General features: G+C 37.5%; 1 protein-coding gene across 5 annotated transcripts in view; it reads right to left on the reverse strand.

The window, feature by feature from the left end:
- Positions 1-13,270, reverse strand: part of RALGPS2 (Ral GEF with PH domain and SH3 binding motif 2) — a 118,394-nt gene that overhangs the window by 21,177 nt on the left and 83,947 nt on the right. For all 5 annotated transcript variants that reach the window (XM_061345664.1, XM_061345662.1, XM_061345667.1 and 2 more), the window contains exons 9-13: positions 12,076-12,213; positions 11,113-11,203; positions 8,933-9,000; positions 8,140-8,275; positions 7,152-7,303 (exon numbers count right to left, since the gene is read on the reverse strand). In XM_061345664.1, the coding sequence (XP_061201648.1) occupies positions 7,152-7,303; positions 8,140-8,275; positions 8,933-9,000; positions 11,113-11,203; positions 12,076-12,213 (585 nt within the window). The remainder of the gene's footprint in view (positions 1-7,151; positions 7,304-8,139; positions 8,276-8,932; positions 9,001-11,112; positions 11,204-12,075; positions 12,214-13,270) is intronic.

Here is a 13,270-nt window from a genome sequence, read left to right on the forward strand (position 1 = left end):
CTGCTTGCTTACTTCCCCAAACAAGAGTAAAGGAAAAGACTCCTGGGTAGAGATAAAGACAGTTTAATAGGTAAAGCAAAAGCCATGTGTTCAAGTGAAACAAGGAATTCATCTACTGCTTCCCTTCAGCTGGCAGGTGTTCAGCCATCCCCAGGAAAGCAGGTTACATCACATACAACGGTTAGCTGGGAATGCTATCACTCTGAACATGCCCCGATTTCTCTTTCTTCCCCCAGCTTTATACTGAGCATAGCATCATATGGTGTGAGATACCCCTTGGGTCAGCCAGGGTCAGCTGTCCCACTGTGTCCCCTCCCACCTCCTTGTGCACCCCCAGCCAACTCACTAGGTGGGGCTGTGTGAGAAGCAGAAAAGGCCTTGACTCTATGTAAGCACTACTCAGCAATGCTAAACCCACGCTGCTCTCAGCACAGATCCAAAACATAATCCCATACTAGCTACTACTAAGAAAATTAGCTCTATCCCAGGGAAAACCAGCACAGCTACTCATGTATTTTGTAATAATTCTGGCTCAAAGAGACCTTGAGAGGTCATCTGATCCAACATTCTGGTGCAAACCAACCTATATATTGATCATATCACTGAGGGCCTCATCTAGTGATGTTCTTCAGGGAGGGAGAGTCTACAGTTTCTCTGAGTAACCTGTTACTGAGTTTCACAACCTGGCTGTAAAAAAGGTTTTCCTTACAGGTAATGAAATTTTCCTTGTTGATACTTGGAGCAGTCAATACTGCAAAATGATGCGGTAATTCCCATTTCCCTAGTCATCCACCTGACGCTGAAGTTATTAGGGACACTCAGAATCTTATTTCCTTAACACTGCATAGGCTTAGTTTTATATTAACAGGGATACAACGCTGTACAAAGTACTCTAAATGGGAAGATTTAAAAGCCTGTGTTCCTTTCTAAAACTGCAAAACAATCTAGAGCAAAAGAGCCGACACCATTTTTCAGAAAGTGATAATCCTTGTTAGAATATCAGTATACTTATAAAAGTTAAACATAAAAAAAAAGTTTCATTTCAAAAAGTTTAATATATACAGAATTTGCCAATTACACTTTAAAAAACAATGTTAATTTGGAAAAAAGTGGGCCAAACAACAGTTGTTGATTTAATATTTGTTGATGCTTAAACAGGTTTTAAAAAATTGTAATGCAGACGTAGAAAATGTTAAATTTTACAGTTTGACTAGTCCTCTAACATCTATATAGACCACCTTTAGCAGGAGATTTTAGATGCTAAAAAACTCTAGAGGATTTTTTTCCACAACAAAAGTTCTCATACTAAAAAAATCCCTTTCCCCAAAAGAATATACATTGCATCCCTCCCTTCAAAACCAAACAGAGGTGAAAAGAGCTGTTTTTAACTTAGTAAAAGTTAGATGTCTAGCCAAATTCTGTTTAAACATTAAGTGCACTATTAGACTATCATTTCATCTGGAAATATTTCATTCATTTAGTGCTTTTAAAATATATCACCTTCTTAAATTCTTCTCAAGTATGTACTCAATATTTGAGTTCTTCCAACAACCTCAAGTTGGTCTTCAGGTTAAACTTTCTAACAAATCCTTTGTAGCCTAAGTCCCTTGTATTAAAAAATGTCCTACACAAATGTTGGCTTTATGCAAGAAGCCATGTGACAAACCATTACCTTGCTAGTTTTCTCTATTGCTAATAAAATTTTAGATTTCTTGTTCAGGATTTTAAAAAGTGTATCAGTGTGGTGCTTATTACTTAACATGAAGGCTTTTTCCTACCTTAGGAATAACAAAAATGATGATATCTGAGAAGTTTCAGGATTGTTTACACAGAGCCCTTGGACCGCAGCTGAACACAGACATGAATTTTCTGTTTGCACTGTAGATGCATATAAATGTATCTATGCTACAGCCACAAAAACAGCGTGCTACTAGGTTCCTAGTTATGTGATAGGGAATGCCTGTATCATTGCATACCCCTGGTCATGGTATCCATGGAAAGTCTGAGGATGCTGAACATTTAACACAGGCTTCCTTTATCCAGAAGTTAGTCCCCAAAGTTAAACAGGTGTTAATATAAATAAACCAACCCAAAGAATTTAAAAATTATTCAGACTAAAAATTCTTTCCCTCTTCTCAAATCTGTAACTGACACTCGCTTGCCTACAGTTACACAGTGTTTCCAAACCACTAGTAACAATAACTGGTGACTGACCTGGTAAAGCTTGACATTTAAATGTGTAATCACAAAAAAGTGGCCAAGAGATCTGAACATGAATTGCTGTAGCACAATATAGCCAAGCTAACATCATAGAGATGGACTCCATGACCTAAAAGTTATGTTCTGCCTTGTTGAGTCTATGACCATACCAAAAATCCTCATTATATTCTATTAGTTACCTACCATTTAGCTATTGTACAGTAAAGTTTAAACAGCTCAACTTGGGCTTGCTAGTTAACTAAGAATAGTGTGAAGACCTGCAAACGACCCAAGCAAGATAATGTTAGAGAATCAACACAAACTTTTAATACCATCACTGATAATGAGTTTCATTGTGAAAAACAAACAAGAGCAAATAACCAAATGGATAAAGATGGGGCAGAAACAGAGCACATGCCTTGGACCAAACAACACTAATAAGGATTGGGGAAGCAACAGGGTGCTAGAATTGTATATCCCTCTTCTTCTCTCAAACCCAAGCACTTACATGTGCAGTTTTAACCTAAAGTATTATCCAGTTTTTATATTTACCCTATCATTAATAGGGCAGTAGTACACAATAATAAAGCAGGGTATCTGCATTTATGCCAAGAGGCAGATACCTATATACTCATTTAAATGAATGTAAAAACTTCAAACATTTCTTATGCCTGAAACCCTACCCAAACTTTGATCTTCTGACTCAGACTGCTGGTGAATCAGTCCTACACACCTGAACAGTACACTACAGGGTAAGGAATCAAACAAACATTGGCTGTGTAGAGCTCTTCCTTACTGTATAGGCTGCCAAAAACCTGAAAGTAAATGCAAATAGTGTATACCTACACCTATACTTTGTTTATTTAAAGAGAAATATAATCCCTTGTAGAATTCAAGTGCTTCAAGATGGTGAGTTAATAGAGGAATTCATTAGAATGCTGATATTCTTGTACACATTTTATGCCAGCTTAAGTTTGAAAATGTTTGGACAAAGGTACTTTCTTACATTAACTCACACCAATTTAAAATACCTTTCTTTGACTCTGCAGCATTAATTTCTTTGCATTAGAATAAAGACTGAAGTTATTCTTAAGTGGCTGGAACACACAAATGAAAGCAAATGTTCAAGAGCCTTAGTTTCTCCAGTTTTTAATCCATATCACTGTAGATTAGGAAAAATAAGTGGTAGACAAGAAACAGTTTGAATAAGAAAACACTCCAAAGTCAGAACACCCTTTAAAAAAGCCCAACACCTTCTAAACAAAATTTCTTTGCAACCCATACATTAGGTGCTGTAAGAGGAGAAAAGTCACACAGAAGCAACATATGAAAAGAGGGGTCTATTTTACATTGCCCCTTTATCTCTACAGCTTTATTTGGACGAGTAGCCATTGTAAACAAATTCATGTTCAGAAAAGAAATTCAGTAACACGGCTAAGCCACAGTGTTAGAAATGGTGGAAATACAAAATTTCCGAGAACAATAATTGACCTGAACATTGCTGCAAATATACTTCAGAGTACACTTAAACAAGAACACTTAAAAAGTGTAAGAAAAACCAGGGGGCATTACAAAACCATGTATTCTGACGAAAAACATGAATAAAAGAAAGTTTCAAACTATTTCTGAGTGGAACCACAATCTTAATTTATCCTACTTTTAGGCGAGAAGGTGACTGCAGACTAATACATCCAGGAGAATGCATGTGTAGGTGATTCCCTCAATCCAGCCAAGAGCAATGCTAAGACCTGAGAAAGGCAAGCTCGCTTTTTTGAAAGAGTGTATATAGTGACCTCACCAACATGAAGGGATCATAAAACAGAGCTATCTTGTAGGCTTAAGACTTACTGATAGCAAGTAGGGGGGAGTCTCCATGAATTTTCATTGCAAAGTAAAAGCATCCATCCCAATTTACTAAAAGCATTCTGAATTGTCAGCACAAAACCAGATATATTTTCAGCAGTATTCATCTGTATGTATTTTCATGTGTTATCTGTCAAAAGCCTCTTCTGAGACAAAAAGAGCGGGCATTTAAGATCCAAGTCATATAACCTCTTTTTAGCCACCCACCTAAGAATGAGATGAATCATATCTTTGAAGATATCAAAATCTCTATGTGATTATAGAGAGCTCAATTACAGCTGTCTAAATTATGGAAGTTAAAACTTAGAAGAGACTATTTCCTCCTATTACATTCCTGAATTAAAGAGAACATTTCCCATCTGATATTGTATATACAACTGGTCAAGTGTTTCTTCCCTCTAATTAGGATAGCTTTGGCACTGCTGGAAGATTTCTCACTTGTGCTTAGATAACAAGCACCTATGTTATAAAGTAAAATGGCAACAGAATCAGGTGTACATCTTCCTCGCTCTAGCATAATAAATGACCATCTGTTGAACACTTTCTCATTGTTTTAGGAACAAGAACTGTTTTGACCCAAGCACAAAAAATTAATATAACAGAGACAATATATTTATTTTGAGTTCTATGTTTTTGCAGAATGTGTTGGATGCACACAATCAGGCTCCAGACCCTGAAATTAAGAAAATAATCTGGTACAGATCTCTGATCATGGCTGCTGTGTTACAGATAGGCCTGTTTTCAGGAAATCCCATACCTGGCTTTCGGCACCGCTGCTGCTGTAGGAATCAATCGTAAAAAAACCCCACACTTAGCATACACTTCACATCTGAAAAATTAATTACACAGGTGTAAAAAATCTGCATGCTATGCACCATTCCCAGAATGGATCACCAGTCTTTCCCAGAATAAAATCAAGATTGTCCATCATCACTTGAATTTAAGAGTCACAGAACAAAACTTCATCCAGCCATGAATCTCAAACCTAAGCTCTGACTGATCTCTATCACAGACTGAAAGCTTGTATCACAGGAATAACTGAAGAAATCCAAGTGGAAGAGTCCTGATGTATCTAAAGAATTTGGTGTGTTCACCAGTGGAAAAGAAACGATAATTAATCTTCATAACATGCCTATAAATTGTTTTACTGAACTGTCTTTAAGGTCACATTCAAGGTGCTGTGCTGACATATCAGAAACACTGTCTGGGTTTTGAAAAGGGACCATTTATCCAAAATGTTAAGTCCCATGTAGGCTCATATCTAAGAAAAGGTAGTCCTGTTTCTAGAGCAACAGCTTTAAATTTACATTTATGGGCAAGGTGAGGAATAACACTCTTTTCAGTACACACATTCAGAAGAAGTTTTCTTGACTGTCTTTTGAAGCTGTGCTGTAGAATACTGTAAACCTCCTCTCTGATGCAGTGACTGTACTATTTCCAAGTACTGATTAAATAGACTACTTCAAACATGGTGGAGGAGCTTAGCAGCTTCAGTCAACTTCCTTAAATCCTGCTGAAGCAGCGGTACAGTATGCCAGACAACTTACACTTCCATGAATTCATCAGCAGTATATACTACAAGCCTCCAGAATTTACTCTCTTTCTCCATATGTATTTCTAGCACCTCAGCTAATCTTCTGTGTCACTGAAATTTTCATCATCAAGAAGCAGCAAAAATAACTATGATGATAAACTGTCAAAAGAGTGATAAAACTGAAGTATCTAAGTATGCGGAGGCTGGAGGTGGACGAGAATGAAAGTTCAAGTTCTAACCACAAATGCTGATCTTACACAAAATACATCAGGTAGCTGCTTCACAGATGATTTATAAAAGTCTTCTCTCTGAAAGACTTCCAACCACCAAAAGTGACTACATCAAGTCTACAGGGTCATGCCTGAGCAAGAGAAGAGACTTGAAAAAATCAGAGATGAGACAAAGTAGGAAAATACCGTATTGTCCAAAATGTCTAGATGACAACTGGTTCTTAATTGTACTTCACAAAAAAACTGCTTGTGAGCTCTGCAAACCTTCCCTGCTAGGCTCTAATGGAGGTAAACAATTTACCCTGGAAACAAAGGATCAACTGGAGACCAGTTGCTTAGATTTTTAGACAGAAAACCTCAGTAAAAAACTGCACTGAGAAAAGGACTTTGCTGCACCTCCATAAGGGTGACAAAAGTTTGGTTCTCCTGTACTGTGTAACCTCTGAGAATGCAAGCTGTCAGTACGCCAACAAGAACTACCGTATCTGCTGGTTGATTCTGAAACGGCAAACTTTGCCATAACAGAAAGCCTGTATAAAGCAGAGACTGGCACCGCACATTTAATAGTGAAAGCTGCCTGATGTGAACAGACACTCTGACCCTATCAAACTAATAATTTTGAGAAAAAGGGCTCTGATAGCTCCATTTCTCAACCCTGGCAGAATTAGGTGGCTCTGAGAAGCACTTGCCCTGCTCTCTGTCCACTTTGAGGATCTGTGCAGAACAGGAAAAAAGAGCAACTGCCATCACATAAGAAACCCAGGAAGCAGAATTTCTCAAAATAATAATATTCTAAATATTTGAAAATAACATACCAAAATGAAGTAGATTCTAACATTTTTAAGTATTTGAAAGTTACACTGCTATCTACTCCTGATAAAAGTCAGGAGTATTTAGAAATCATGCTCTTGAAGATTGTTAGCATTTTACAATTCTCACTGTCAATTAGGTATGGCATCTTAAATAGAAGTTATACCACGAGACATTTTTAACTTGCATTGACTGGGGGAGGGGGAAGGAGGAAAGACAGACACAAAGAGAGAATAGGTGACCTGCACTTCCCTCCACCTACATCAAGGAAGAGGAGTATCAGAAATTGTATCATTAAGGAGGATACAAAAACAAATATGAGAAAAAAATCTGCTTCTTTGTAATTTGTCAGTTCATGCGGTATAAATTGTGTTGCCTTTCAGCTACATTTCTCAAATTTGTTCTATAACAGAACTGGTATTCTATAATAGTACTTCTCTTGTACAATCACCAACTACTTATGCTAAAGCTTTTTAAAAGACTATGTACTGCGCAGGTATGTTTACAGGTCCTACCTATTGAAATTCCACTAGAAAGCGTGGAGCTTTCTGCCTGTCCTCGGGATGGGACATGAGGCTCCATGACACTGTCATCCAGTAGATGCCTTGGTCCTGCGTTGGGGAATGTTGCGCTTTTAAATTCAGCTGTATTCATTTTGTGTATGAAACTAGAAATGAAAAGGAATAAAACTGTTACAGCGTTATCTTTGATACATTTCACAAGTTGTTGTTTTAAGATCCTGAAGGGTTCCATGCAGTGTGTTCCAAATACCAATCTAAATCATCACTGAAGTCATAGATAAATGTGCATAAATTACATTATCTATAGGAATTGCTAAGCTTAAAATTGCACAGTGCTCTTGGAGATAAGAGAAAGTCAGGAGTACTTTAAAAATTACTTTCAACATCCTAAGATATTGTTGTCCTTATATAATACACACATAATTGGAATTTAGAAATGCATTCTAGCTCATTAAAGGTAAACTTACACAGTACAGTGTATGTTAAGACATAAATTACTAAATAGCTACAACCTTGTATTTTGTAAAGAGGATGAGTGAATTAATGATTTAATGATCAAGGTATCAATTAGATGTATACCTATATAGAAAAAAACCCTGAAGTTATTGCTGTACAAAGTTATATTAAGTATACAAGAGAGGTCTCACCTTAAAAATACTATTAAAGCAATTATTTCAGTTTGAATTTGAAAGAATTATACTGGAATTGAGTTGCTATAAGTGACAGTTTTAGCATTCATAAAAAGCCTATTTTGGCTAACTCATTGGCTATTCTTATCATCATAACAGCTGCACAGTCTTATTTTGACGAATTCTCTTTGGCTGGGATACTGCCATTATAGTTCTGAGCTTGCTCTCTTGCTGAAAATTGGTCTTTAAGTGAAGTATTGTGTACAAATCATGCTACTTTTTAGAAGTGCTGCTTTTGTATTGATGTGCTAAATCACAAAACTTAGGGTTTTCAGGTTAAATGAAATGCTGACTTGTATCCCAAACTATGACATTTCCTGTGTCCATGCGGTATCAGGTTCCTGGGTGAGGGGGGTGTTGGTGGTATCAAAGCTCCTTCAGCTGCAACATTTTTCCGTCTACTTTGTGGAGACACACCAGCTTCAGAGCCTGGGAACAAAAGAAGACATTACTCCGAAGTAACTTGAGAACTGCTGTCAGGTTTACTTCTCAGAACATTGTGGAACAGAAAAACTTCCTAAACTCAATTGGTAAGAGCCTGTAATAACACTTATTGGCATATTGATAATTAAAAGCCCTGTACTTCACATTTTTTGCACAGGATTAAAAATAAACACACTTATTTCAAATAGACCATCTAGGTACAAGTATTTTGTAAGTCCTAAAGGTTGCTGCTTTAGCTATGCTGACATTAAACAGGTCCCACTGATTCTATGTTTTGAAACTCCTGCCTTCAACCACTTTCAGTATTGATAAAAAATAATGTACATTTTTGGAAGCATATTATACCATGAGAGGTTTAGATGAAGGCCTTTCTGTCTAGATACAATGAAGAATGGCTATTAAACAGCTCTTTGCTCCAAATGACACTAACAAGTTAGTGCCACAATATATACAAGAATCTAAAAAACTGACTCAGTTCCTTGAAAGAATTTCTTGACGCATCACTTTTAGGCTTTTTATTACAAATATAGAGTGTTTATACGTCACACTTCTTTATTAGCCTCAGGCAAATACTTTCCACATTCGTAACTCAAATAATGCATTCGACAACCTCAAGTCTTCTCACGTTTATTAAGTATTTACCTACTAAATCTTCTCTGGAAGCAGCAGAGTGTGGGGTGCTGGTCCCTGGTTCTATCTTTAATGAAAGTCTGCATTAAAGAAGCATTAAAAATTACTTTATCAGGAAATAAAAGCAAATAAAAGTAAGTTTTTGAGAAATTAGGGGTTTTAATTTACAATTGAAAGCTGCCTTTCTGTAATTGCAAGAAACATTATAAAGTTAATACAAACTTTGCATGGCTATCTTTAACAAACACTATTTCCAAATACTCTTTATTTTGGTAGAAAACAAAACAAAACAAAACAAAACAAAACAGACATGCAAGGGCATAATGTAGTAAATATTTTTATTACTTTGGTTCATATAGACTAGGACAGGCTTGTAATATTATGCTGAATGAGGACTGGACTCAAGAACAAAATGTTGGCTACAGCACAGCCCTTGCAACATCTTCTGCATCAAGGAGCCTGGCACAACCAGCCAAAGCAGCCAAACAGCCACCAGTTGCCACCTTCACCCTCTGTGTACAAAAGCCCTATCTGAGCTGTTAAAAAGGCATGGCAAAGTCACACTGTGGGAAGAGCAGGGGAAGAGGCCATTGCATTGGTGCCAGCCTCCAAGGGAAACCCAGACACACAAGCTAGGACCCACATAGCCCTGCAACCTCTAGCTGACACATGAAAATCAGTGATTATACCACTACTCCAGCATAAGAGCTGGAAAGAATACAGAGTATACAACTGCTCCACACACCTGACCGCAGTATTTATTTAGTTAATAGGAAAAAATCAAATACAAAGTGCAGTAAGTGCTCTAGAGTGCTCGGCCAAGCCTTTTGTCTTTACTGGTCTAAAAGCCAAAATTTTTTTTTTTGCATTTTGGAAAATCCATTAACTTGACTGCATCCATAATTCAGGCTTTTTCTTAAAAGGGCACTTTTAATGCCATTTCCAACAGCACCACAAAGAGGACAGAGTCCAGGAGCAGGGAACTCCCAGAAGATCAAGTATATCTTGTCCACACAGTTCACACAACTAGAAACTTTGAAATTAGTGAGTTGGGAAAACCACCTACTTAATTTTGGGGAGAAAAAGTTTGAAATCAGACAGCTCCTCTCCCTCCCCAGAATCAGGGTACAGAACATTTTAGCAAAAAGGTAAAGCTGGATGCTTGCATATGTACATGCAGAGAAAAATTTACAAACCTTAGAAGGGAAGCTAAGCGTCTGAACCCTTGTTAACTTTCTTTGATAGAAACTAAAAGGTCCCCATTTGCTGCCTTTTTATAAATTCAAGGTAGGGCTATTAAATGGTAAAGCATATCTGTTCCTCTAGTGTGCGTAGCCCTCCCACCATTTAAACGTAGCTACACAAGCAACCAATTCAACACAAGTGAGGTGACAAACTTCCCAGGCAGGCAGGATGGGAATGGGTGGGGAACCTCCTCAAGCAGATCAGCCAATGAACAAAAACTTTCTTCATATGCAACAGATTTTTTAGGTTTTTTCCTATCCTCAGGGCTTGTTCCTGTCTCTTGCCAGAAATTTACATCTCCCAGTTTTGCTGGATGCCAAATCACTTAATGCAGTAATAATTTTCTAATTAAGGAAGTAGAAACCTCTTTTTTGGGTGGTATGCTGGAAGGAATGGGGTGGGGACACAGATGGACAGTAATTCGCCTCTCAAAAATCAAGCACTTACATTTTACTAACACTGTATAACCCAATCAAGGAGAAAAAACATAAAATGGAAGTGAAATACGTATGAAAGTGAAAGCCTTAAGTCACCCTCAGTAACAACTTGGGACTGGAACACACAGATGACTTATGATGAGAAATGACCCAAGCTATCTCCAACCATGAGATCCATCTTACTGACTTAAAAGTGTTACATGTGAGCTGGAAGTATGCAGTCTTCCTTAGTGAACACTGAAAGAGATCTGCAGATCAAATCAACAGAGCAAACATATCTGAAAGCCAGGGCTTGATACAGCCAGGCATAGAAAAGGAAGGAGATAAGACATCCAGCATGCTGAAAACTGTCTTGAGCACAGGACCCTGCTGTAACCTCCCTACTTGCAACTGGTGTATCTGAGACACATAATCCCCTGGTACAAGTGCAATCTTAAAAAAATTACAGCCTTTGTGTTATAAAAGTTACTTTATGATGAGCTACAGTCAGTTACAGCATTTCATACTTACTTGTAATTGTCATCTTCTACAAACTTTTGTAGTTCTTCTATGTACTGAACTGAGTTCAAGTATTTTTGGACATGAGGCAACAGAGGAATATCTGGAGAACATACGACATTCATTATCACTGTTCCATTCATTGGTAAGCACATTTTCCAGAAACTCTTTAAACAGAATCAGATCTCTTGCCTTTTTATGCGAGATGGAGATACAAACTACAGTCCCCACTGATGTTGCAATTCTCATGCATTGAGCTGACATCCATAAAGCCAGGTACGTACCTCCCTTGAGCTGCTCTACTTAAGATAGCATGTGTAAGGGAAAAGTGAGAGCGTGCCTTTGGCCAAACTAAAGGCCCAAACCTGGAACCCGAAGGGTTGTATCTGAGGACTCTTTCACGGACCGCATTACCATTATACTGAGCTTTTAGTGAATCCACAGTCCTGTGCTAATTCACATTCCACCATCACAAATACAGGCTTACTAAAAAACAATTGTGACAAGACCACCTTTGAAGGAAAAATACATTATCTGATCTATGAACAGAACTATAAATGTCCAAAAACAAGCTGAACATATTTTATTATCTCCAGTAAAAGTACTACTCCAAAAGCAATCCTACTATTTTTAGAATTCAGTCATAAAATCATGAAACACAGGGATACAAGTTACTGACGTACTTGCAGAACTACTGTCAAGAACAACATATTCCACATTTTCATCAGAAAATACGTACTGCAAGAATGTGTGTGATGTAACAGAAGGGTAATTTTATTCTGTTCCCTTACACTGATGCTCTGTTGTAACCAGCAATACCAGAACAAACTTAAGACTTTTGGGCTGAGAGAGTGAGGGAGAGCATTAATGGCATTCAAATCAGTTGGGCCTTACTTACACTGAATTACAGAAAACAAATATTAAAGCTTTTGAAGTTGTTCTCTTTAATACTGCGATATTTACACACTAACTTACCATATTCACACGACTGCTGTAAGTCTGAGATAATTCGAAGAATGTTGTTCATTAAATTTGTTCTTTGTTCGCTTTCCAGAATGCTCCCTGTTGATGGGTAGGCAGAGTCAATATATGTCAAGTCTGACAGGTAAATACCTGAATAAGAACAAAAAGCTTTAGTGTCTCACATTTAGCAGAAAAAAGCATCACAAGCAATATTTTGAAGAACTGTTGCTTTCACTGATGAATGCTCATGCAGGTTGACAACAGCACTGCTTCAGAACAGTGTTCGTTATTTACCTGAAAAATCATTTTGAGAAGATCTCCAACAGCCTTCAGACCTCAAACAGTAATAATGCTTCGACCTACAGGAAAGTGCATCACCTTGTCACCCATGTCTGGGATTGAATGTGCATTCTCCCCAGTCACTCAGTCCTTAGTTTTTTCAGACTTGTCTCAGCTGTATTTGCAAATACTGAGGGTGTAAAGGACAGCTAGGTTTCTGTATGCAAGCTTTCATTCTCTGCATGAATAATCACAGTGGGAGGCAGAGAGGATCCTTTCTTCCTGCATCACACTCGGCATGTACTAGCTGACTTTGTCTCTAGCAGTGTAATTATTTCTAAATCTAACAGTAATTGCAAGGCCATGATCAACTAACTATTCATGAAACAGATCTGCTATATAACCAAATAATTATTACTTTGCCAATGAAGCATACTAAACACACAATGCTAAAATACGTCATCAGAATTGCTAAAGATTTTAGGAACTCTACTATTTCATTCCTCCAATTCAATTAATAACAGCAGGAAAATTCATATTATTGATAATCCTTCAAGATGAATAGAAACTTAAACTCAACTTGCAGCAACATGCGAAAAATTAACTAGGCAAAAAGAGCACTCATCGAGATGCAGTGCAAAATCCTGCAGCTCTAAAGATCCAACAGCCTTATAGATAAGCCTCTTCAAGTCTTCTATCTGCTTTCTTCCCTACCACCACTGTAACCATACTACTCTTTCAATGCTTTGATCATGTCAAAAGGAAACTCCTCCTTACATACTAATGCTGTAGTCAAATTGTTTATTTCAAATCCAAATGCAACTCAATTTCTTGAAATTCACCAAAAGACCAATCGTTTTTGTCTCAGCTAAATGAAGCATATCCTGACTAACTGCTATTAAAAGGAATTGCTCTTCATCCCCTGCAT

Source organism: Neopsephotus bourkii, unplaced genomic scaffold (assembly GCF_033783945.1).
Source record: "Neopsephotus bourkii isolate Nb327-2 ecotype Australia unplaced genomic scaffold, CSIRO-AGI_Nbou_v1 NB_234, whole genome shotgun sequence".
Taxonomy (NCBI): Eukaryota; Metazoa; Chordata; class Aves; order Psittaciformes; family Psittacidae; genus Neopsephotus; species Neopsephotus bourkii.